This window comes from Hyperolius riggenbachi, chromosome 10 (assembly GCF_040937935.1).
Source record: "Hyperolius riggenbachi isolate aHypRig1 chromosome 10, aHypRig1.pri, whole genome shotgun sequence".
NCBI classification, from domain to species: domain Eukaryota; kingdom Metazoa; phylum Chordata; class Amphibia; order Anura; family Hyperoliidae; genus Hyperolius; species Hyperolius riggenbachi.
The window spans coordinates 236,133,307-236,160,331 of NC_090655.1; the positions used below are offsets into that span (position 1 = coordinate 236,133,307).

General features: G+C 44.7%; 2 protein-coding genes across 5 annotated transcripts in view; one reads left to right on the forward strand and one right to left on the reverse strand.

Annotated features, from left to right (window-relative positions):
- LOC137534902 (gastrula zinc finger protein XlCGF57.1-like) overlaps positions 1-25,148 on the forward strand; it is a 44,387-nt gene extending 19,239 nt beyond the window's left edge. The window contains exons 1-9 of one of the 4 annotated variants that reach the window (XM_068256603.1): positions 14,139-14,202; positions 14,553-14,771; positions 15,524-15,638; positions 16,379-16,513; positions 16,634-16,717; positions 16,844-16,940; positions 17,847-17,944; positions 18,065-18,206; positions 20,966-25,148. In XM_068256603.1, coding sequence (XP_068112704.1) covers positions 15,561-15,638; positions 16,379-16,513; positions 16,634-16,717; positions 16,844-16,940; positions 17,847-17,944; positions 18,065-18,206; positions 20,966-21,969 — 1,638 coding nt within the window. In that variant the 5' untranslated portion in view covers positions 14,139-14,202; positions 14,553-14,771; positions 15,524-15,560 and the 3' untranslated portion in view covers positions 21,970-25,148. Of the gene's footprint in view, positions 1-14,138; positions 14,203-14,552; positions 14,772-15,523; positions 15,639-16,378; positions 16,514-16,633; positions 16,718-16,843; positions 16,941-17,846; positions 17,945-18,064; positions 18,207-20,965 lie in introns of those variants that run through there. The other 3 variants (XM_068256606.1, XM_068256604.1, XM_068256605.1) reach the window with 3 other exon arrangements.
- Positions 1-27,025, reverse strand: part of LOC137534896 (zinc finger protein 3-like) — a 200,486-nt gene that overhangs the window by 130,978 nt on the left and 42,483 nt on the right. The window lies entirely within an intron of this gene.

A 27,025-nucleotide genomic window follows, 5' to 3' on the forward strand; every position in this document is an offset into this window, starting at 1 on the left:
ACATAACGTTAGCTCCCTTGTGCGATTGGTAAGATGCACTGTCTGTCCCAGGAGAGGACGTCAGGATGTGTGCTCCTAATCCATTGATAGGTTTGATGCAATTAATGTGTTTGCATGTCTGCACTATGCATGTTACAGGGCCAGAGTTAGGACACCTATGTTTACCTGGGTACTTCTGCGCAGTATAGGTGACTAAGCATAAGAATGCATTTTTCTGTGAACTAAAACCCTGGCTTTTAACTTAGCTGTAGGGATAACAGTTGTGCCTGGATGAGTGAATCTGTGAATGCATTTGGTTGAACATTTGCATGCGAGAGTGCGAAGGGTTAATAGATTTTTGCTGTTTTCTAGCCACACCCCCTTCAGCACCTCCCTTTCCTTAATAACTTATATAATGTCCTAACTAGAGGCGATGTGCCTGGATATATGTATTTTTTTCTTGTTACTGACCCCTGTGGCTAGGGTCTAATTCAGTGCACTCCCTCCTTCCCCTGTATGTGTTTGTCAGCATGCACACAGCTTATGCTGGTGTATGTGCATGGTGCACATGGACACATAACGTTAGCTCCCTTGTGCGATTGGTAAGATGCACTGTCTGTCCCAGGAGAGGACGTCAGGATGTGTGCTCCTAATCCATTGATAGGTTTGATGCAATGAATGTGTTTGCATGTCTGCACTATGCATGTTACAGGGCCAGAGTTAGGACACCTATGTTTACCTTGGTACTTCTGCGCAGTATAGGTGACTAAGCATAAGAATGCATTCTTCTGTGAACTAAAACCCTGGCTTTTAACTTAGCTGTAGGGATAACAGTTGTGCCTGGATGAGTGGATCTGTGAATGCATTTGGTTGAACATTTGCATGTGAGAGTGCAAAGGGTTAATAGATTTTTGCTGAATTAAAAATTACATCCAGGAATTTATCTGGTTCAGGATGTTTTGGGTTCCTCTGCAGCCATGTTAGTCTGGTCTACATCTACTTCCCTGAAGATGTTTTACTTGGAGAAGACACTCAGTATTTACCATAAAGCGTTACTTTGCTTCAATACAGAAATGAATGCATCATATGTCATTTTACAACTTTATTTTGTGTTTAAACTCTTTGGACGTATGTCTTTTTTCATCCCAAGTAACTATGTAACAACTTAATGCTGTTGGTACTAGGGTTGCAACTGTATCAAATATTTACGCTATGATAACCGTCTCAAAAAATATGACTGTATACCGTACTACACAATTATTTGGACCTGGGCCCTCCCCCCCCCTTGCATTAATGTTCCCCCCCTCCCCCCCAACCCCAGTATGGTAGCCAGATGTGCCCTACTCCCTCAGCATACATATGATTAAGCCACCAGGAGATTTGGACACAGGGTAAAGCTGAAAAAGGGCTCACCCTGGTCCTGCAAAACTCCCAACGGCATTAAATACTATTCCTCCTCCAGGTCACCGTGGATAGCCGGGAAAGATGTAATTTGGCATTACAAGGTTTTTATAGTAATTCGTACTCTGTCTTTTGACGGCACCCAAATTATTCCCTAAGCGCCGTAATACCTATTATGGTCTATGGCTGCGCCAAAATCTCAGGCGCTGTTTTTACAGTGCTCCACTGCCTCACCCCCCATATGGTAGCCCAATATATGTGCCTCCAGTATAGCTAGTTAGGTAAAGGTGCCCCCAGTATAGGTGGCCAGGAATAGGTGCCCTCAGTATAGGTAGCCAGGAATAGGTGACCCAGTATAAGTAGCCAGGAATAGGTGCCCTCAGTATAGGCAGCCAGGAATATGTGCCCCAGTATAAGTAGCCAGGAATAGGTGCCATCAGTATAGGTAGTCAGGTGTAGGTGCCCCCAGAATAAGTATCCAACTTATTTGTTTTTCAAGAGCCGAACTCGAGCAAGTGAAGTGTAGTTCTTCATGAAACGCGTCGAGCCAAGTGCTTGGCCTCAATACAATATTCCCCTATAATATATGATACTATGTCTGATGATTGTATTAAGTTATATACTTTTAATCATTCAGATAGCGATTGCATCCAACCTGACTGTCCGGTGATTTCTAGCAATGTATGGATATCTCATAGTCTGTCTTACGTGTGACAAATAACTGATGAATTGGAACCTAGGGTTCAAATTTTTTTTTTTATATGCGTGTTGTCTATATTTTAAATCTTGTAATAAAATATGTTTTTTATACGCTGAACAATGACATGTGACTATTTGTTTGTTTGATATATTTGTCCTCATTCAATTCCCATAGACTCCCCTAATTGCATTCCTTTAATTATCTCTCCAGCTAAGGAGAGATAATTACAGTTGGCATTTGTCAGTTTGCTGGTTAAAGAGAGCGCCTGAACACTAGACATTTACTGTCAATGTGCAGCAGTGCTGTTCTTTGGTTATGCAAAATAAACATTCCAGCAGTGGTGCGTTGCGAGGAGAGGCTTAAAAACAAGAAGAGAATAGAGAGCCCAATATGGTGCAGTATTGTCAGGTAAAATGAAGAGTTCAATTCAATTTTATGTGTATATATATATATATATATATATATATATATATATATATATATACTTACAAACACGGGTTACCCATAGGCAACCACTTTAAATGCAGGTGGGGAGCATTAGGACCTGACCCCACTCAGGTTAAGAAGTCGCTCTCTGTAGATAGTAGATGGGGATGCACCCCTCCACCCAGGGTGGACTAGATGATTAGCAAAAACTCGGTATACAGAGGCGCCAGAGTAGAGTAAAACGTTTTAAAAACCGCTTAAAAGGAGAGGGAGATGTTAAGGTGGACTCACCTCCCTCTTACAAAAGAAGAAAACTCACTTGAGTCTCAATAAAACAGAATTGTCAAATAATTTATTCAACTCCACAAATGTAACGCGTTTCGCGGGCGTGACCCCGCTTCCTCAGGCAAAAATGGGAGCACAACTGGAATAAAAACAAAATATACACAAAATAACTACCCACAGAATTGCAACAATTGGCGCAGCAGATAATTGGTAGAGAACACATAAAATAATTGCTACATAAAGCATTGCTACAAAAAAACATTTTCCGCCCACATAAACACAGGGCCATGCTACAAAAAAACAACATTTCTGACATCTAAGCTTATTTGCATGGCCCTGTGTTTATGTGGGCGGAAAATGTTTTTTTGTAGCAATGCTTTATGTAGCAATTATTTTATGTGTTCTCTACCAATTATCTGCTGCGCCAATTGTTGCAATTCTGTGGGTAGTTATTTTGTGTATATTTTGTTTTTATTCCAGTTGTGCTCCCATTTTTGCCTGAGGAAGCGGGGTCACGCCCGCGAAACGCGTTACATTTGTGGAGTTGAATAAATTATTTGACAATTGTGTTTTATTCAGACGCAAGTGAGTTTTCTTTTTTTGTAAGAGGGAGGTGAGTCCACCTTAACATCCCCCTCTCCTTTTAAGCGTTTTTTAAAACGTTTTACTGTACTCTGGCGCCTCTGTATACCGCGTTGCGAGGAGAGGCTGTTTCACCTCTTACTGTAATGCTAGTTGTTTCGGTCGATTTTCCGTTCGATCGATTTTCCGCTCGATTCTTTTATCTTTTCTTATCAATTTCCATTCACTTCTATGAGATATCGACTAGAAAAAATGATCGGAAATAATATCGGACATGACTGAAATTATCTATCGAACCATCTATCTAACACAAAATTGTATGGTGTGTATCTAGCATTAGGCATTAATGCTGGCAGCTGTTGGAGTTGGTAAATAGAGCAGAGGGGGAGTCTTTTTTTCTCATAGATATTTGTTTTGCTCTCAGTAGTTCCTGTGGCTTTGGGGAAGGGTGACATCATGTTGCTTTTTAATTCTGCTCACCACTAATCCCAACAAAAATAGCACTTTGGAAAGTTTGCACACAAGCTAAAACTCACATAGTTTCACTGTCTCAGGTATGCAGTGGGCTTCATTGCTCAACAGTAATTTCCTAATGCCTCCATGGCAGCACCTATGGGTAGTAGTCCCGCCCCCTACCCTGATAGGACAGGTATCTAGATAAATTAAAGGTAGTAGGACTCCACCCCGTCTAATTTTTTCGTCCTTACCTCGACAGGTGTTCTAGGAGCTGTGCACCCATATCTGCAGTGGTTTTCCCCCAGGTTCAGCCTCTCCTGGGGAGTGGGCCTAATAAACTCTAATAGAGTCTTATGGCCGACCCCGTTTCTGCTGGTCTTTGGGGGTCCATGATGTGCGTCCAGGCTTCCGGAGGGGCTGTCAGGTGGGAGGCTAAAAGCTTCTCTTTGCCGCTCGCCGCACAGACTTTGGCTGGCTAAATGCCGGTGTAGAGGGCAGAGGGTCCAGGCGCGTTTTGCTCCGCCGCTGCGGCGGTTGCACTGCACTGATTGGGCGGCCGGAGAGCGGCATGACGTCACTTCCGGTTGCGCTCCTCGCACCCGGAAGTAGGAAGTGGTCCGACCTGGGTCGCTCTCTGGTGCGCTCCAGGCCTCCAGCACAGTCCTGGGGGTGGAGACTGCCTAGGGGAAGGGCTGGGGAAGCCTTTTAGAGGCAGACAATGGCGGTTTTGGCGTCCTACGTGCGGGAGCGAGGTCTGCTGCTGCTGGAACCGAGCTGCCACTGTGGAACACTTGGGAGTGTACTTCTCCGATCAAGGTGGGTAAAAGAATGTATTTATTTTTTGCCTACCTTACACTTCGCATACCAATCAGCCTCATTGCATGCTGGAGTCTCAGTTTGGGTTTTGTCTCTCTGGTCTGTTGCAGATTGACTCTTTATCCGATCTCCAGTATGGACCCTCTAGCGCCTAATACAGACCAGCCTCACACTGACAGGTATGTGGTGCTTAAGGTAGGTTTGTGTTTTTTTTTTTTAGGAAAAGAGTGCGAAAATTCTAAGACATACAATTATGTCTCCTGACAGCCCCAGAAGACTGCAATCAAGCCATTCCTCGGAGGTGGCCAGTACCTCGAAGAGGAAGGATCATCCAGAGGGCGGCTCTCCCAAGAAACATCGCAAAAAGAGATCACACAAGCACTGCTGGGCATGTGGAGAAAATACTTTACCAGGGAAACTGGTCTGTGGAACGTGTTTCATGCAAATGTCCCGGGAAGAACAACCACCTGTGGAAGTATCGCAGTTAATTAAGCAGGCGGTACAAGAATCCATGGCAGAGTACATAGCAAACCTGCCACAAACAGCGCCTACCTCAGAACCGGTACCTTCAACCACTCAACAACAGGCGGAAACAGAGATCCAGGAAACAGAAGTGGGGTTTAACTTCGCCCTGGTAGAGCCTTATGTTAAGGCGGTGAGACAGGCCATCGAGTGGGAAGAGGAATCAGATGAGGATTCAAAACAGGATAAGAAAAGAAGGACCTACTACAAGCATCTTAAAAAATCATGTACACCATTTCCAGTTATGGAGGAGATAAACCAAGTCATACAAGATGAATGGGAAAAGACTGAAAAGAAAGTAGCAATAGCAAACAAGCTGGCCAAGCTCTACCCGTTACACGAAGAACATTCATAATCCTTAGACAATGCTCCCGTGGTAGATGCCTCAGTAGTCAGGCTGGCCAAACACGTCACGCTTCCACTGGAGGATGCCATATCGTTTAAGGACACTATCGATAGAAAGATGGACTTCGACCTCAAAAAAGCGTACACAGTCTCTGGCGGAGCAATGAAGCCTGCAATCGCATTGACATCTGTAGCGAAAGCCATACATGCCTGGACAGACAATCTGGAGACTGCGATTGCAGGTGATACCGATAAGGAAACCCTAATCGACTCGCTACAAGAATTCAGACTAACAGGAGACTTTTTGGGAGAAGCAGCGGTGGACATCATACGCTCAACAGCGAGGTCTATGCTCCTCAGCGTGACCACTAGACGAGCTCTGTGGCTTAAGTCGTGGGCGGCCGACCCCAATTCAAAGCAGAATTGGTGCAAGATCCCGTTTGACGGAGGCAACCTATTCGGCGAACGCATGGACAAAGCGATAACCAGAGTCACTGGAGGGAAGTCCGGTCTTATTCCGCAGGACCGAAGACCCAAGAGACCATTTACTGGTCAGCAAAATAGAGGTCAGCAAGCGCGCTTCAGAAGCTCCAGATCCTACCGGCCCGGAAGAGATTATAAGAAGACCTGGCAGGGGGGTCAAGCGACCCTTACTAGGCTGAATAAACAAAAGGCCTCAACCTCTTCAGGCACTTCCGCAAAGGGCTTTTGATGGTGCGCTCGCCCAGGTATGCCCGGTGGGTGGAAGACTTCAGGCCTTCGGGCAGATCTGGGCGGACAACTGTCGGAACCCTTGGGTGATATCCACAGTGAGAGACGGGCACAAGTGGACATTCAAGCGAGACCCTCCAGATTCCCTATTTGTACCCACGAGAATTCCAAACTCGCAAGAGAGAGGGACTATCTTAACAACATACATCCAAGACTTACTGCGGAAGAAGGCAATTCTAGCAGTACCACCTCAGGAGAGAGGACAAGGAGTCTACTCACCACTGTTCTTTGTTACAAAGAAAACAGGGGAGCTAAGACCAGTCTTAGACCTAAGAACTTTGAACAGCCTAATCAAGTTACCACGGTTCAAGATGGAGTCGCTGCAGTCGATAATATTAGCCACCAGAGTGGCAGACTGGATGCTATCGATCGACCTAGAGGACGCATATTTGCATATCCCCATAAGACCGGATTATCAGCGTTTTTTGCGTTTTGCTATAGGAGAGAAACACTTCCAGTTTGCCTGTTTGCCCTTCGGAATAAGTACTGCCCCGAGGACTTTTACAAAGGTGCTAGTCCAGGTAATAGCCCTACTACGTCTGAAAGGTCTTCGAGTTTATCATTACCTGGACGACATTATCCTGCTAGCCCAGAGTCGGACACAGATAATGAAACAGAGGGAGACTTTAATACAGACTTTACAACAGTTTGGATGGCTGATAAGTTGGCGCAAGAGCCAGCTACTTCCAACACAAGATATAACCTTCCTAGGCGCGAGATTTCAAACAACCTTCAACTCAGTCAGTCTACCAGAGGAGAAAAAGGCAAACATAATCAGGAAGGTGGAACACACAATCTCGTCTCCTCATCTTCGTGCCAGACAATGCTTAAGTCTACTGGGGACATTGACAGCAACTATACCCATGTTGAGATGGGCACAATGGCACACCAGGCCATTCCAGTGGAACTTCTTGAATCAATGGCGCAAACAAGAGATGCAACAGTGGATAGAGATTACACCGTCAATGAAAAGCAGTCTAACATGGTGGATGAATCCGATGAATCTGTGCAAATACCAACTGATAGAGGAGGTGAAGCAGTTTATGATAACAACCGACGCAAGCTCCAGAGGTTGGGGAGCATACTCAGCAACCCAATCGATACAAGGTGTATGGAAACAACAGCCATGCAGGGAACCGGCGAATATCTTGGAACTGAGAGCTATTCTACAGGCACTACGCTATTTTCTTCCCCAGATCAGCAACAAATCTGTCCTTATCAGGAGCGACAACCGAACGGCTGTAGCTTATATAAACAGACAGGGGGGAACCCGCAGCCTCAGACTGCTACAACAGACGGCACCGCTAATGCAGTTTGCAGAAGAACATTTGAGCAATCTCAGAGCGTTGTACATTCCGGGGCCATCCAACAGGAAGGCGGATTATCTGAGCAGAGTGTCTATCGACAACAACGAATGGACTCTGAACCAGAAGGTGTTTCAGACCCTATGCGACCGTTGGGGCAGTCCGGAGATAGACCTGATGGCGACAGCACAGAACAGGAAATGCATACGCTTCATCTCCAGGAATGCATGTACGTTGGCAGAGGGTACGGATGTAATCACAGCAGCATGGAACTGCCGACTGGCCTATATGTTCCCTCCGATCCCGATGATCAACAGAGTGCTCAGGAGACTTGCGAGAGAGAAGGTGACTGTAATCGCTGTTATACCATTTTGGAGCCATCGACCCTGGTTCCCACTGTTATGGGAACTAAAGATCAGACCCCCGTGGATGTTGCCGACAACACCAGACATTCTGATACAAGGGCCTATTCGGCATCCGGATCCTCAGAGACTACATTTAACGGCCTGGCTCTTGAAGGGGAGAGGCTAAGGGAGGCTGGTTGTTCTGAAAACGTCATTACCACCATTCTAAAATCTCGGAAACCTTCGACAAATAGAGCTTACCATCAGATCTGGAGCAAGTTCATCGATTACGCAAGGGACCACAGTTTTGATCACAAGTCCCCAGAACCCTGCAACCTACTGGCATTCCTACAGACCGGTCTTGAGAGAGGGCTCAGCTATGCGGCACTAAAGGTGCAGGTAACAGCTTTGTCGGCCCTAACAAATGTAAGATGGGCTTTCAACCCCCTAGTAATCCAATTCTTGAGGGGCGTAATGAAAATCAAGCCGCCTAGGAAGAATGTTTTCCCAAAATGGGACTTGCCAGTAGTACTACAGGCCTTATCGGGGGCTCCGTTCGAACCACTAGAGTCCTGTTCACTGTGGAACCTCACGATGAAGACGGTATTCCTGACTGCGGTATCATCCGCGAGAAGAGTATCTGAACTGCAAGCAATCGGAACTAAGGAGCCATATCTCTGTTTCTTCCCGGATAGGGTAGTCATTCGACCTTTACAGCATTTCATACCCAAGGTCTCCACAGTGTTTCACTATAACCAGGACTGGACACTTCCCACTTTCCAGGAGGACCAGTCATCAACACCTCACAAACTAGACGTGGGGCGTATGCTCAAATGTTACCTTGAAGCAACTTCGGAGTTCCGCAAAACGGAAACATTGTTTGTAATACCAACGGGTTACAGAAAAGGCGAGGCCGCCTCTTCAAGAACGATTTCATCTTGGATAGTAAAGACGATTCAAGCGGCATACAGGGCTGTCGGTCAGGAACCTCCAACAAATATTGTGGCGCACTCGACCAGGTCCATCTCAACCTCTTGGGCAGCGTATTCAGGAGTGTCGGCGGACCGAATATGTCAAGCGGCCAATTGGAAAACAATTAATACGTTCATGCAGCACTATAGGGTTAACCTAGCTGCAAATTCCTCTATAGAGTTTGGAAAGACAGTATTGTCTGTTAATTCTTCAGTTAATCCATAATGACATAAAATTTTGTTCGATTATTCTGTGAAGTAATAAATCCTTTTTGTTTGGTGCACAGGCAATGGTCTCCCTCCCTCTATTTTTTCTTGTGACTAGTTAGATCCCATAGGTGCTGCCATGGAGGCATTAGGAAAGCGGAAAATTGTATACTTACCTATCGGTAATTTTCCTTTCCTGATGCATCCATGGCAGCACATAGGGCCCACCCATATCTCGGTAAGTCCGACAGGTTAGACGGGGTGGAGTCCTACTACCTTTAATTTATCTAGATACCTGTCCTATCAGGGTAGGGGGCGGGACTACTACCCATAGGTGCTGCCATGGATGCATCAGGAAAGGAAAATTACCGATAGGTAAGTATACAATTTTCCGCTATATGTGCACGGTAACGCAGCTTACTTTTCTATGAGCTTATTTTTTAAACTATCATTTTATTCTCTCACTGTCGTATATTAAACAGTCCGGTAAAGTAAACTCTCCAGCTCCCAAGCAAAATCTCCATTATAGGTCTATGGAAGCATCCCTGGCAGAGTAAAAATTGATAAAATAAAACTTGAGTTGATGCCTGATAACTTTTGTAAGACAAGAAGAATGGCGCTGGATATACGGTACTGTACAAATATGCAGCCTGTGGAAAATGAGGAATAATGTGAATGTAAGCAAAAGAGGATGCAGCGTTACCTCTTTCACTTTGCAGTCACCAATAAAAGAATCGTCACAGTCCTCCCACGGGATTGTATGCACTCCCGGGAATCTTTTCCATTGTTAAGGATAACGGTCCTGGTAGCGTGTGGAGCACAGTACAGGCTGCTTTCTATTGTAGTGCAGATCAGAGCAGGGCCTACTTGCTGCAAAACTAAGGAGAGTGGAGAGGAGAGTGCTAAGTTCCACCAGCGAAGGTATCGGAGCTACTCACAGGAAGCGAGGGGGGAGAGTCTATTCAGTGATGGCTGCAATTTTTAAGGAGCCCTGGATACTGTACTAGTGATTTGACCAGCCTGGCTATACAGCCCAAAGGTATACTTAACCTTGTAGTCCGAAAAATGTACAAATGAACTCTTGTATTAGACTCGCTGTATGGGAATGGCCAAAAACATTATCAAGGACGACACTCACCATGGAAAAGTCTTGTTTGAGCTCCTGTCATCAGGTAGACATTTTAGATCAAACCGCACACACAAACAAACTGAAACCAACTTTTTCCCATCTGCCATAAACTTGTTAAACTCTGAATCTTCTCAGAAATAATGAACATTGTGTACACATTGTTTAAATATTTGAAATACCTGGCATAATTGTATAATTCCCCTATTTCTACCTCTGAACAACCAGCTAGTAAAGGGAAAATAAAAACTGCCAGAAAGATTCACCCAGGATTCAGTGTCCAGAAACACCCACTCTGCTCTGCTCCTAGCCAGCTGCAGACCCAAGCCAGGACTTGGCTAATGCAGATTTGTGATTGCCACACAGGACATCTGACTAGGTTGGTGATATGGACCTATCCACTTCCTAGCAAGAATTGGGAAGATGCTCCGGGGAAGATCAAAGGATATGCACTTTAAGGAAGTGTTGCAAAATGACATCACAGGAAATCCTGTAGAAAACTGAGCCTATGCAGGAAAGGGCATCCATATTGTGACTGCGGGAGATCAAATCTTGCAGCTCCTGGCTAAACTTCATAGTATTATTTCCATGCAGGTGTTAATAGGTGTCCTCAGAGCTAGGCTGGTGGACAGCTCTACATTCATCCATGTCCAAAACCACTAATGTCCCTCCCATATCTGCATTCCTAGTAATAACTGTGTAAAGTAGCCTTCTCACCTCTTAGGTTTTGTCATTTAGAGGGGTATAGGGTTCTACAGGGTTGTAATGGGGGGTGGGCCTGGCAGTTTAGGTTAGGCATCGGTGGGGGGAGATTTAAGGTTAGGCATAGGAGGGTGGAGTTTCAGTTTGGCATTGGTGGGTGAACGGTTAAGGTTAGAAGTGTGGGGGAGGGGAGGGTGTAAGGGTTAGGCATTGATAGAAGGGTAATTAAGGTTAGGCATCAGTAGAGGGAGGGTTTTGTGGGAGAATAGGATTAGGTTGGGTTGCATTTATTTTCTGATAGTAATAGCTTTAAAGGACAACTGAAGTGGGAGGTATATGGAGGCAATTGGTATCGCTTAAAAGGAAATAAATATATCAGCCTCCATATACCTCTCACTTCAGTTGTTCTTTAAAGAGAAACCGTGACCAAGAATTGAACTTCATCCCAGTCAGTAGCTGATACCCCATTTCCCATGAGAAATCTTTTCTTTTTCTCAAACGGATCATCAGAAGGCTCTGTAAGGCTGATATTGTGGTGTGGTGTGAAGTTAGGACCATGGTCCTGACAGTTTCCTGTCTGTGAACCTCATTGCATTGTGGGAAATAACCGCTGTTTTACTGTTTACAGCTGTTTCCAACTGACAAAAAGCAAGCAGCATCTCCTTCCACTGACATCACCTGCCAGCAGTAAAAATGTCACCATGTGATAAATGTCAAAATGTAAATCAGGGAGAGGAAAACACTGACTAAGTCATTTATAAATAATTATTATAAAAATGAATCACTTTTTTTATTACATAATGTTCACTGGCGTTCCTCTTTAAAGGGAACCTAAACTGAGAAGGATATGGCTTTTTCCTTTTAAAATAATACCAGTTGCCTGACTCTTCTGCTGATCCTGTGTTTTTAATACTTTTAGCCACAGCCCCTCAACAAGCATGCAGATCAGGTGCGGTGACTGAAGTCAGACTGGATTAGCTGCATGCTTGTTTCAGTTGTGTGATTCAGTCACTACTGCAACCAAAGAGATCAGCAGGACTGACAAGCAACTGGTATTGTTTAATAGGAAACTAACCATATCCCTCTCAGTTAAGGTTCCCTTTAAGCAATTGGTTAAGTTGCACTTTATGATAGTATGAACTTTCACTACACTGGCAGAGCAGCAGCACTAGACCGTCATACATTACCTGTTTCTAGTGGAGCGTCAGGTCCTCCTCTCTCCACTGTAGCAACACTCCGTAAAGTATGCTTCTCTGCGGTTCATGCATGTCATGTGACATGCAGAGATGTGAGCCATAAGGAGATGTAGATTGACTGCACGGTTTGACTAAAAGGAAAGGAGGAGGACCGGTCACTCTGCAGGAAGCAGGTAAATTATGACTGCTGCCTTGCTCCCCTGTATGAGAAGGGAGAAGACACCACAGAGTTTTGCCGGGTGGGAGCCTGAAAAGGTCTAGTTGCATCCCTGGGGCCAGGGCCGGATTTACCATAATGCACTGTAGGCATGTGCCTACAGGCATCTGATGATGGAAAGGTGGCTGCAGCCCCTCTCCTGCGGGGGGGCCCGGGGCCTGCTCAGGGCCATTTTGGAGGGCAGGAGGGGTTGCAGCATGAGGAGAGAGCATGGCCGCACATCGGTTGGGAGGGCGAACAGGCAGCCCCCCACCCCTCCTCACCTCGGGCTCTCCCCTCAGAGCACTCCCCTCCTGCAATTATCAGTGGCAGCGAGCAGGAACACATACCTTCATGCGTTCCACGCACCGTGGTTCCGATCTCTAAGTGTCTGATGCTACTTCCTGTTTAGGAAGTAGGGTGAGGCACTTAGAGATCGGAGCTCTGAGGTGGATGGAGGTATGTGTTCCTGCCGCCGCCCACTGCCACTGATAATTGCAGGAGGGGAGGGAGTGCGTTGAAGGGAGAGCCCGAGGTGAGGGGGGTGTCTCCCCTCCCCGCCGATGTGCGGCCATGCTCTCTCCTCATGCTGCGACCCCTCTTGCCCCCCAAAACGGCCCTGACTGAGTATGCCCGGGGGGGGGGGGGCGGATTAAGTTGAAAGGGGGCCCATCCAAATTCTTGCAGGGGAGCCTGGTGATTTCTAGTTACGCCTCTGCTCACTCCCCTCCATAAGTGCCCACCTTACCTATGAAAAGTTCCAGTTGGAGTGTAAATGAGATGATATTCACCAGAGTCTCAGAATTACACCGCCCATATTTCCCTTCGGCTGGGGGCACCTCTAGCTACCTAATACTTTGGGGCACATCTAGCTACTTAGTAGTGAGGATAGCTTTGGCTACTTAACACTAAAGGGCACCTGTAGCTGGATTAAGATGTAATGGTGCCCTAGGCAAGGTAGTAGATTTGGAGCACCTATTGGTCCTTTTGGTAAGCTGAAGTGAAAACAGGTCAAAGAAGGTGGCATGTGGGCCCATTGACATCCACTAGGCTCCAAGCACCTGCCTAAGTTGCCTGGTGGCTGAGCATGCTCTGGCTACCTATGAGGGACAAGGGCATACGTCCCAACTTTTTGAGATGAGAAAAAGGGACACTTAAGCCACGCCCCTGATCACGCCCCCACCACAACCCTAGTCACGCATACCATAAAGATTTCATAAGAAAAATGTGTTGTTTTATAATTCAAACCACACTGGTCATTTCTATTCCTTCATATTAACTTTTTAAAATTAGGAATATATCAATTTAAAGGACAGGAATAAAGTTTAGAGTCAATTAAACAAATTGTTTAGTATATAAATATATATATTTATATAGAAAGAGGGACAAAGTCCTGAAAGAGGGACAAATGAGGAGGGACAGGGCTCCCAAAGAGGGACAATCCCTCCGAAAGAGGGACAGTTGGGAGCTATGCAAGGGAAATAAGGAAGAAAGGAGGACCTGTCACTCTGCAGGAAGCAGGTAAATTATGATTCTGCTCCTCCCCTATATGGGGCCTGGGGGGACGACAGCACAGAGTTTTTCCAGGGGGAGCATGAAAAGGTCTAGTTACATCCCTGGGACTCTACATAATATTGTTATATTTATTATTGTATTATGAATTTACACACCAGAGTTGAACTAATATAATCACAAAGCAACATTCACACGTAGCATGCAGTTCAGCTCTTCACCACAAGATGGTGATGTCACCAATCATGGATAGAACAGCGAAAATGTACAAATGTTTGTAATGTTTGTCCCAGACAGGAATCTGTAGGTCGTTTGGGGAGGAAGTAGAGAGGAGCCATTGCTGGGACTGGCAGCAGAGGAGGTAATAACAGATTATATTTATAGGATAATATAAAATAACCCAGTGTCCCATCTCCCAGCAGCTGCTGCTACACATAGAGGAGGGTGATTGTTGTCTAATCTGGGAATGATGCTGAATAAGGGGCCTGAGCCATCAGGAAAACCTGGCATCTCCCCTCATCCTAGTTAGTATTTGTAATAATAATGGCAGCATCTTCTGTGATGCTGTATAAATAGTATGCAATACTCACACATCACATGGGCAGCACAGATGGTGATTCCCATCTCATGTGATCGCTGATGTTATCCCCCATATAAGCCTCATACACACAGGGAGGAAAAATTCCAAATCCCCCTGTCCCTCTTTTCTAGGAGTGGACCTCATTTACCAGCGGTCATCTGACGAAGGCGCAGAGTGCCGAAACGCGTAAAGACGTTGGAGACCCAGAGGAGGTAGGACCCGCTCACACTGCCGAAGTCCAGAGCATCAGGACTTTGCTGCTGCTGGCCACAGCCCTGTCTGTGAGGAAGTACAGCACCGCTGGTAGATCCTAGCAAAGTTGTTACACACGGGTTTTGATCTTATCTGCTGTAAGTGCATTACTTTTTTATTCAAATAAACATTTATTTCATGCACCATAGAGCGCTTCTTTTCCTCACTAGATCTTCCACAGTATTAATTCCTCACTAGATCTTCCAAAGTAGGAGCTGCTCAAGGGACATTTGAAGCAAGTCTGTCTACTTCCTGAGTGAGCGTATATCGATTTTGCGTAGAGACACTGGCAAGACCTACAGGCGGCTGGGGTGGGGGATTGAGGAAAGTGTGCTGTAACTATACATGTAAATGTATATTGCTGGCATATTTGTGTTCTGTAGTAACAGCTGCAGTAGACACTATAGATGTGTATAAAGGCCAATCACTGAGGGTGAAGGGAGCCTTAAACACAAGATGTTTATTGTAGGCAACTCATTCAGTTCTTGTTTCAGTAACAATGCCATATTAGGCTGAAGGAGAATCCTATACTATAATTCCCGTGTCCCTACGTCCTCCTGTCCCTGTGTCCATGCGTTTGTGCTACTGCGCATGTGCCGCACAGACAGCCATTATGACAGAGGGAGGGCGGGGCAGGCGTGTGTGCGCGCGTGTGGTTGTGCGTGCGCATGCTCACTGACATGCGGCGGTGATAGACCTAGAGTCCATATTTAAACGGGCTTAGGTCTACTAGTATATTATAATAAGCAACCTTTAATATGCTAACTGTGCAGCACATGTAATATATACCCATCCTGATACAGTCCTGAAGTCCAAATACCGTAATTATCAACTTATTATCTGACCACAGAGAGAAGTTTCCTGTACCGATCACATGACCAGTGAGGATGGGTGAGGACTGGAATCACATGACAGAGAGGATATTAAATCTAACCCTGGAGATCATCTACCTGCTGACTGGAGAGGTGAGGAGGATTCTGGGAGATCACCTGACATCACTCATTTCTATTAATAAAACATGCGACTAATGAGAGAGGTCAGGATTGTGGGAGGTCACATGACATCATCATTATCTTTATTAATAAAACACACACCTGACCGGAGAAGTGAGGTGGATTCTGGGTGATCACATGACATCACATTTAAAACTATTAATAAGACATACACCTGATCAGAGAGGTGTGAAGGATTCCGGGAGTTCACAAGACGACGCTTATCTACATTTAGAAAACACACACCTGATTAGAGAGGAGGGAAGGATTCTGGTAGGTCACATGTCATCACTGTTATCTCCAATAAATAAATCACAGACCTGTCTGGAGGGGTAACAAGGATTCTGGGAGATCACATGACATTACTCTTACTCTTTATACCACACAGTAATTATGCTCTTTTATTGCATCAAGAAGACAGCAATCACAATGGCAGATGCTGTTTCGGGCAGCAGTGCCTTTTTTCAAATTGCCTAAGCCATATGGCTTATGCATTTTCAAAAAGGGCACTGCTACCCGAAACAGTGTCTGCCATTGTGATTGCTGTCTTCTTGATGCAATAAAAGAGCATCATTACTTACTCCTGTGTGGTGCCGATCCATCCCTGAAGTTGAACCAGTTGAAGTTGGGGCACGGGCTGGGATCCTGGAACACCATCGCTTACCTCCAGTGGTGTTTCTCCTGACTGTCTGTTTGTCTTACTCTTTATACAGAATTTTCCTAAAGTGACATTTGGAAATCATGTGACCATCACGGTGCCTCCATCTCATTCCCTGATACCCAAGAGATACACCAAGCAGAAGATTGTAAAAACCACCCACAGGATCGTTGAGCTGCTGGTGGGAGAGGTGAACAGTGCTGAGAATTATAACAGATCATTTAGTGTTTTTGTTTGTTTCTTTTTTTGTTGCTAAATAAATTCCTGATTAATTTAAAGACAAGAAACCCCCTTCTTTTCTGCATTACAGGATGAGGAGGGGGAGTGTCTGGAAGGACAGAAGGATCAGGAGCAGAACATTGTGGCAGAAGGTCAGATCCCACCCCGTCATCAGGTAGAAGCTCCATGGGCAACCAAAGCTGTTTATGTTATGATGTGTGCATTGCCTGCCTTGTTACTGGTATTAGTCTGACTATACATTTAGGGTGGAAGTGTGACTTATTGTAATCCTATTGTAAAGGGAATGGTAAACCATGAAGATGTGATAAGGAAGAAGCTGTATAAAGAAGGATACAAGGATGTGACGGTGGAGAAGCAGTCATCCCTCACTTTAGTGGGTAAGAGGAGACTTTTCGTTCTGGTAAAGGAGAGGGAAGTATGGAGGATGTTTACTGTACATAATAAAGCAGAGCTCAGCTATGTATTATCAGTGAGCATCTGCTTGAGGCAGCTTTTACATTAGACCTTCAGCTTGACATAGAACACAGCTGATGAGCTATCGTGAATCATTAATACACAGTGAGATCATTTTTATGTGCTTTTACACTTATGCATTAATAAATCTACATAATTAGGAGAAACTTTAAAGTGAACCTCCAGACTAAAAATTTACTCAGCAGCACTGAAAAGGCCTTGGGATTATTTAACAGTTTCACAGCATCAGAACTTTGTTTCTCTTATACAAGCCTCATTTTTGGCTGCACAGAAGAAAACTGCCCGGGCATTTTTCCCCTGATGCTGTGCAAAGCATGATGGGATTTCTGATGTTGTTGTTCTCGATCTGCTGTTTTGGTGCAATTTTTTCTTTTTACAATTTTAATTTGACATTTGAAGCCTAGCGCATGCAGCTGGGAGGGGTTATCAGGACACAGGACAGTTTAAACTGTGTCTTATGCTCCCTGTCACTTCCTTTCAACCAACAAGATGGCTGCCCCCATGACGAAGATGGCAGCCCCCATGAATCACAAACATTTGCCTGTTCTTTTAAAACAGGGTGGGTAAACAATTATATTACCTATCTATTCTAATTAACATAACTAATGTAACTTAATGACAGAATGTTTGTTTAGGCTGAAGTTCCCCTTTAATATAAAACCTTTTCATGGATGTTCAGTGTAAGTAAATCAGGACATTAATTGAAATTAGCAACATCCTATATTCAATAGGATGAAACATGTGTTAAGGACCTTAAGAACTTCTCTGCAAAAAGCCCAATAAATTCAGTCAGTGTGTGTTTCCTACAGATGGATTCACTAGCAGACACCCACCAGAGAGAAGTACAGGTCCTCTTTATTCCCAGGATTGTCCACAGGAAGATCCCACCATCCACCACCATTATCAGGTAGGTGCAACTCTAATGTGACATCAAACTGTGTTTTTTGTTTGTTTGTTTGTTTGTTTTACTATCACACCATTATCGCTCACATTTTTGCAATCATTATGTTTTATTTTCTTGTTTAAGCAGAAAGAACACATAACAATGAAAGTTGTGATTAAAGAGGAGACAGAGAAGACATATGTGAGGGATGATCAGCAGTCTATGGATGTGGAAGAAGTAATGTGGACTATTAAGGAAGAGGAATGTTTTCCGGATATAAGAACTAGTAAGTAAACTCAGTATAACATCCTAATACTAACAAATAAGGATATACTGTACACCATATGATAGGCCCATCTCCATTCCTCAGTATAACATCATAGCACCAACACATGAGGAGGAGATACTGTACACCATATGAAAGGTTCGTATCCATTCCTCAGTATAACATCACAGCACCAATAAATGTGGAGGAGATACTGTACACCATATGAAAGGCCGATCTCCATTCCTCAGTCTAACATCATAGTACCAACAAATGTGGAGGGGATACTGTACACCATATGAAAGGTCCATCTCTATTCCTCAGTATAACATCATATCAGTAACAAATGAGGAGGAGATACTGTACACCATATGAAAGGCCCATCTCCATTCCTCAGTATAACATCATAGTACCAACAAATGTGGAGGGGATACTGTACACCATATGAAAGGTCCATCTCTATTCCTCAGTATAACATCATATCAGTAACAAATGAGGAGGAGATACTGTACACCATATGAAAGGCCCATCTCCATTCCTCAGTATAACATCATAGTACCAACAAATGAGGAGGAGATACTGTACACCATATGAGAGGCCCATCTCCATTCCTCAGTATAACATCATAGCACCAACAAATGAGGAGGAGATACAGCACACCATATGAAAGGCCCATCTCCATTCCTCAGTATAACATCATAGCACCAACACATGAGGAGGAGATACTGTACACCATATGATAGGCCCATCTCCATTCCTCAGTATAACATCATAGCACCAACACATGAGGAGGAGATACTGTACACCATATGAAAGGTTCGTATCCATTCCTCAGTATAACATCACAGCACCAATAAATGTGGAGGAGATACTGTACACCATATGAAAGGCCGATCTCCATTCCTCAGTCTAACATCATAGTACCAACAAATGTGGAGGGGATACTGTACACCATATGAAAGGTCCATCTCTATTCCTCAGTATAACATCATATCAGTAACAAATGAGGAGGAGATACTGTACACCATATGAAAGGCCCATCTCCATTCCTCAGTATAACATCATAGCACCAACAAATGAGGAGGAGATACAGCACACCATATGAAAGGCCCATCTCTATTCCTCAGTATAACATCATATCAGTAACAAATGAGGAGGAGATACTGTACACCATATGAAAGGCCCATCTCCATTCCTCAGTATAACATCATAGTACCAACAAATGAGGAGGAGATACTGTACACCATATGAGAGGCCCATCTCCATTCCTCAGTATAACATCATAGCACCAACAAATGAGGAGGAGATACAGCACACCATATGAAAGGCCCATCTCCATTCCTCAGTATAACATCATAGCACCAACACATGAGGAGGAGATACTGTACACCATATGAAAGGCCCATCTCCATTCCTCAGTATAACATCATAGCACCAACACATGAGGAGGAGATACTGTACACCATATGAAAGGTTCGTATCCATTCCTCAGTATAACATCACAGCACCAATAAATGTGGAGGAGATACTGTACACCATATGAAAGGCCGATCTCCATTCCTCAGTCTAACATCATAGTACCAACAAATGTGGAGGGGATACTGTACACCATATGAAAGGTCCATCTCTATTCCTCAGTATAACATCATATCAGTAACAAATGAGGAGGAGATACTGTACACCATATGAAAGGCCCATCTCCATTCCTCAGTATAACATCATAGTACCAACAAATGTGGAGGGGATACTGTACACCATATGAAAGGTCCATCTCTATTCCTCAGTATAACATCATATCAGTAACAAATGAGGAGGAGATACTGTACACCATATGAAAGGCCCATCTCCATTCCTCAGTATAACATCATAGTACCAACAAATGAGGAGGAGATACTGTACACCATATGAGAGGCCCATCTCCATTCCTCAGTATAACATCATAGCACCAACAAATGAGGAGGAGATACTGTACACCATATGAAAGGCCCATCTCCATTCCTCAGTATAACATCATAGCACCAACAAATGAGGAGGAGATACAGCACACCATATGAAAGGCCCATCTCCATTCCTCAGTATAACATCATAGCACCAACACATGAGGAGGAGATACTGTACACCATATGAAAGGCCCATCTCCATTCCTCAGTATAACATCATAGTACCAACAAATGAGGAGGAGATACTGTACACCATATAAAAGGCCCATCTCCATTCCTCAGTATAACATCATAGTACCAACAAATGTGGAGAGGATACTGTACACCATATGAGAGGCCCATCTCCATTCCTCAGTATAACATCATAGCACCAACAAATGAGGAGGAGATACTGTACACCTTATAAAAGGCCCATCTCCATTCCTCAGTATAACATCATAGCACCAACACATGAGGAGGAGATACTGTACATCATATGAAAGGCCCATCTCATTTTGGAGCCATAAGAATTTCATTCATATCCAGCATTCTCCATTGTGCCATATCTGGTTTAGCTGTGCACGTGATGTGATTGAACTTAGTGACACAGAAGTACATAGCTTACATGACACAAAACATACAGATAAGTTAATTGGCTCCCCCTAAAAATTGGCCCTAGACTACAGTACTTACACTACATATTATAGACATATGGCAATGGTAGGGATTAGATTGTGAGCTCCTTTGAGGGGCAGTTAGTGACAAGACAATATATATATACACTGTACAGCGCTGCGTAATATGTTGGCGCTATATAAATACTAAATAATAATAATAATATCTCTATCATTTTTCCTCCAGCAGGGGGAGACGATGTTGGGAACACTTTAGAGGAACATCTTATGTCACATCCGGATGATGCTGCAGAAGATAATGATGTCACACAATGTACTCCAGAAGGAAACCCCATCACTAGAAACACCAATTACAGTACAGATAGAGGAATTGTTCTCTCTGGCAGTGAGGAGTCTTCTTCTGCTTTTATAGACAGAGATGGACAGAGACACAATAAGATTTTTCTGGGATTAGAATCGTTTGTTGCTGAGGATCATCTCTCATGCGAGCCTCCATTTTCATGTTCAGAGTGTGGGAAATTGTTTATTTCTATGGAACGCCTTATAAAACACCAGAGAAGCCACACAGGGGAGCAACTTGTCTCATGTGTAGAGGGCAGAGAAAGTTTCACTCTCAAAAAGGACTTCAGCAAACACCAGAGTATTCCTATCATGCAGCGGCCTTTTTCATGTTCAGATTGTGGGAAGTGTTTTGTTCAGAAAGCAGACCTTACAAAACACTGGAAAAGCCACACAGGTGCTCGTCCCTTTCTCTGTTTGGAGTGTGGAAAGCGATTCACTGAGAAAGGCAATCTTCTTCGACACCGGCAAACTCACACCGGTGAGCGGCCATTTTCTTGTTCAGAGTGTGGGAAACGGTTCATTCAGAAAGGAGACCTTTTGAAGCACCAAAGAACTCACACAGGTGAACGCCCCTTTTCATGCTCAGAGTGTGGGAAACGGTTTAGTGAGAAAGGAAGCCTACTTCGGCATCAGAGAACCCACACAGGCGAGCGCCCTTTTTCCTGTCCAGAGTGTGGGAAAGGCTTCATTCAGAAGGGCGATCTTGTGAAACACCAAAGAAGCCACACAGGGGAGCGCCCCTTTCCTTGTACAGAGTGTGGGAAAAGTTTTGTTGAGAGAGGATCGCTCCTAAAGCACCAGAAAACCCACAGCTGCAGCCTTCCTTTTTCACATCCAGGCTACAGTAATGGTTTCTTTGTGGAAGCAGATCTGTTTACTCTCCGCTGATCTCAGACTGAGGTGGGCACTTTTCTGTGATGAGTGTGGGAAATAATGTAAAGGCAAATTAATGCTTGTTCTTCATCAGAGGGTACACAGCCAGCAATAATAGTGAGAAACACATGGGAAGATATAAAAATTGCATTCAGGAATTATTCTGATTGAGGATGTTTTCGGTTCCCCTGCAGCAATGTTAACCTGATCTACATCCGCTTTCCCATCATCCCAATGTCCTGAAGATGTTTCACTTTGGAGAAAACTCTCATTATTTTGCATAAGGAGTAAATTCACTTCAATAGTGTCACAGAATTTGTTGGTACTTTAAAAATCAATAATAATAGAGCAATGAATGCAGCATACGGTATGTCATTTTACATTTTACTGCTGTTTCCACTGCAGCTGCTGGAACTTTGTAGTAAACCTGCTGCTATGACTTTGTAGCACACATGGCAACAGTCTACAGCTTTGTAAAAGACTTCCCAGAAGTCTCATGTTTTTGCTTGAGTCATTAATTTAGACAATTGCACAAAGCTGAAAGAAGTAAAATTACATGCATCCCTTCACAAGCTTGTGAATGTACATGAGCGCAGGAACACCTGGGTAAAAAAACAGAGTGTGTTGTTCTTCAAGGTGACTTTTGTATTTTGATCTGTCCGGCAATGTACCTGTTCCTTTAATTATCTCCAGCTAAGGAGTACCTGAATGCTAAGAGCAGACCCGTCTATAACTGTAATGGTAGGTTTATAGTAGCTGCACAGACTAACCATCAAGCTCATGGTGACCCAGAACTCATTGGAGTGTGTAAGGGACTACAATGGTCCTAAAAGCCCCCTTACTAAGATGTTAAGAAAAACAAAAGTTTGCTTTCCTAAAACAGAAAGAATTTGCGATAATTCAGGTTGGAGTGAGCTCGAGATGTCTCCCAGGCACCACTGCTGAATATATGCAAATTAACCATTGTACCCTTAGAAGCTAAACACACCTCCAGAACCGCTGGAATGCAATGATGTGTCAGCTTGTTAATATGTACAGAGCCATAATAATCCAACATGCATACAGACTGTTTCGGATTGTTTGATCCTCATCAGTGCATGGCATGGATTAATTTGGCTCTATGGAGTAGGGCTTGTAAATCCGAGAGGCACAGACTAACCAGCAAGCTCATGGTGACCCAGAACTCATTGGAGTGTGTAAGGGACTACAATGGTCCTAAAAGCCCCCTTACTAAGATGTTCAGAAAAACAAAAGTTTGCTTTACTAAAACAGAAAGAATTTGCGATAATTCAGGTTGGAGTAGCTGCGAGAGACAAAATAACAACAAAAAAAGAACCGTCAAAAACCCAGTGCACCAAAGTAAGAGCTTGATGTGCATTGTAATGAGTGTAATAAGTATGAAGATGATTTAGTACTTAGTAGCAAAACCTTTGCTGGCAATCACAACGGTCAGATTTTTCTTGTAGTTGGCCACCAGGTTTGCTCACATCTCAGTTTGGATTTTGGCCAGTTCCTCTTTGCAGATCCTCTCAGCCAGCAAGGTTTGAAGGTTGAGATTCAAAAACATGAACCTTCATCTCTCTCCACAGATTTTCTTTTGGATTAAGGTCTGGAGACTGGCTAGGCCATTTCAAAACCCTCATTCTTCTTGAGCCACTCCTTTGTTGCCTTGGATGTGAGTTTTGGGTCATTGCTGTGCTGGGATACCCATCCACAACCAATTTTTAATTCCCTGCTGAGGAAAGGAGGTGTCTATAGTGCCTTCGATGTGATGAAGGTGTCCTATCCCCTTAGCAAATAACTCCCCCAAAGCCTAATGTGTCCACCTTCATGTTTGCCGATGGGGATGGTGTTCTTGGGGTCATTGGCAGCATTCCTCCTGTAAACCTAGTAAGTTAAGTTGATGCCAGAGCTCAATTTTGGTCTCTAGTTTGTATTTCTTCTATTTGCAAATTATTGCGCCAACTGTTGTCACCTTCTCAAAATAACAACAAAAGAACCATCAAAAACTCAGTGCCCAGAGCTTGAGGTGCATTGTGATGAGTGAAATAAGTATTTGATCCCCTATCAAAAGATGACTTAGTACTTAGCAAAACCCTTTCTGTCAATCACAGAGGTCAGATGTTTCTTGAAGTTGGCCACCAGGTTTGCCCACCTCTCAGGTTGGATTTTGGCCCACTCCTCCGCTGCCTCGCAGCCCCTGGTGACAGTGCTGGTGGTAGCAAGACGGCGGATGCGGAGTCACAAGGCCGAATCGCGAGAGATTTCATGCTGAAATTGGAGAAGGTAAAGAGGCGCCCAATGTGTATAAAATACTTTAAAATCGCTAAAAATAAAAAAAGATGAGGTGCCCTACCTCAAAGACGACAACTCGCCTTAGGTTGAGAAATTGAATAGCAAAACAAGCACAGGCAATGCATTTCGTGGGACTAAGCCAACTTGTTCAGGCCTCTATCTCACACAATAATGCTGAAATTGAACGGGAATTGGCCTGCGATGTATGGGCACCTTTAGAGTGTGCTCCTAACCTCAGCTCGTTACCTGCTTACAGTGAAGACACCTGGGAGCCTGAAATCTTGATCTTTTGATGAGGATCAAATACTTATTTCACTCCTTACAATGCACATCAAGCCCTGACTTTGGGGCACTGGGTTTTTGAAGTTTATTTTGTTGCTATTCTGTCTCTCACCGCTACAGTAAACCTAACATTACAATTACAGACTGTTCATTTCTTGGTCAGAGGGTAAATGAGCATAATCAGCAGGGGATCAAATACTTTTTTCCTCCATTGTTCCTTCAATGTATCATCTAAGAACAAAAAAAAAATGAATCGGTTGGTAAATTACAAATCTTGTTTCTATGTAACTTACAGCCCGGTGACACTATTTTGAGTTCTACTTTAACTGCTCAGTGATCGTAGAAAAAAATCAAGTTACCCATCTGAGGCGATTAAAAATAGATAGCTTTACTGATCTGGGACTTCTCCCAGCCTCTATAAGTCACGTCTGTCCAGCCTCGGACAGGCCCACCGAACCACCGATGGTCGCATCGGTGGGCCCCGGCCGTCCCGCCTCCTGGGGGCCCCAGTGCTAAAAAGGAGGGGGGCTAAGCGCAGGAAGGGGGGACATTGTGCACAGATCGGCGGGGAGGGGAAGCCCCCCTCCCTCCCTCACCTAGGGCCCCCCCTTCCGCGCCCCCCCCCCCCCCCTAGAATTGCAGCCAGCGGCAGCACCGGGGAAGAATCACTTAACGGTATGACGGAGATCCGTAGCTCTGCGTGCCGCTGGCTGGTCTGTCTCTGTCTCCTGAACTGACTGTCCAGTCACGCTCTCGCAGGAAGTACTGCGAGAGCGTGATTGGACAGTCAGTTCAGGAGACAGAGACCAGCCAGAGGCACGCAGAGCTACGGATCTCCGTCATGCTGGTAAGTGATTCATCCCCGGTGCTGCCGCTGGCTGCAATTCTGGAGGGGGGGCCCCTAGGTGAGGGAGGGGGGTGGCTTCCGCCTCACCCCGCCGATCTTTGCCCGCCACCATCCTGATTGCATTTTGAGGGGGGTATCTGCCACCAACCTGCCCTCATTACGATTTTCTGGAGTCTGCTGCCCACATTACGATTTTCTGGTCACTGCTGCCCACATTACGATTTTCAGGTGTCTGCTGCCCACATTGCGATTTTCAGGTGTCTGCTGGCTGCCCACATTACGATTTTCAGGTGTCTGCTGCCCACATTACGATTTTCTGGTGACTGCTGCCCACATTACGATTTTCTGGTGACTGCTGCCCACATTGTGATTTTCAGGTGTCTGCTGCCCACATTACGATTTTCTGGTGTCTGCTGCCCACATTACGATTTTCTGGTGTCTGCTGCCCACATTACGATTTTCAGGTGTCTGCTGCCCACATTACGATTTTCTGGTCACTGCTGCCCACATTGCGATTTTCAGGTGTCTGCTGCCCACATTACGATTTTCTGGTCACTGCTGCCCACTTTTGGGTGGGGTTTCTGCCACCAACCTGATTGCATTTTGGGGGGTATCTGCCGCCAACCTGATTGCATTCTGTGGGGGTATCTGCCGCCAACCTGATTGCATGTTGTGGGGGTATCTGCCGCCAACCTGATTGCATTTTGTCGGAAAATCTGCTGCGATTTGACTACTTGATGAATTATCATGAGGCATGTAACTACTTGAATATTTTATCTAAAATGTATCTGGTCGGACCTAATCTCTGTGAATAACACCGCTACTTATGTTGTGTTGTGTTTTTTTTTAAGTCTGTCCATGACTCATCGTGACCACGCCGATGTTCCAGTGCGTGGTGACACCCATTTACTTTCGTGCTGCGTGGTGACACCCATTTACTCGTGCAAAATTTCTAGAGTACATGTGTATGTGAGCCCAAAATGGGGGGGGGAGGAGGAGGAGGGGATCGGGGGGGGGGGGGGGGCCCAGGCTGAAACTTCCTTGGTGGGCCCTAGGCTGAAACTTCCTTGGTGGGCCCTTAGTGTCCCAGTCCGACCCTGCGTCTGTCCCTCACCTCAGCTCCGGCCTTCTCTCTGGTCCTGCTGACAGGTTCTGAATCATCACCAACCTCCGGCGGGTCGGCGTCTCATGCCCACTTCACCGGAAGCGTACTGCACCTGCACAGTACACTCCCAAGGGTGTGGTGCGTGCATACACATGCGCAGAAGACTCTGACCCGCCAGGGGCTGGCAATACTTCAGAGCCTGTCAGTGGGATGAAAGAGAAGACCAGACCTGCGCGAGGGACAGAAGTGACCTCCAGGGGTCAGAAGAAGTCCCGGGTAAGTAAAGCTAGTTTTTTTCATCGCCTCAGATATCCATTAATGACAGTTTCGGGGCTTGTTTTATGTCTTATTTTATGTTTTTGTTGTCTTCATTTTATTTCATAATAGAAAAACATTTAACAGTCATGAGAAAAGCTCTGTGTTAGTTTGGCACTTAATTATGCACGTAAATTAAGCATATTTATAAATTGTGTATAAATTACCTTATTTTGTATTACTGAGTGATTCATGACAGGTGAAACCTGCACACAACAGGCGTTTAC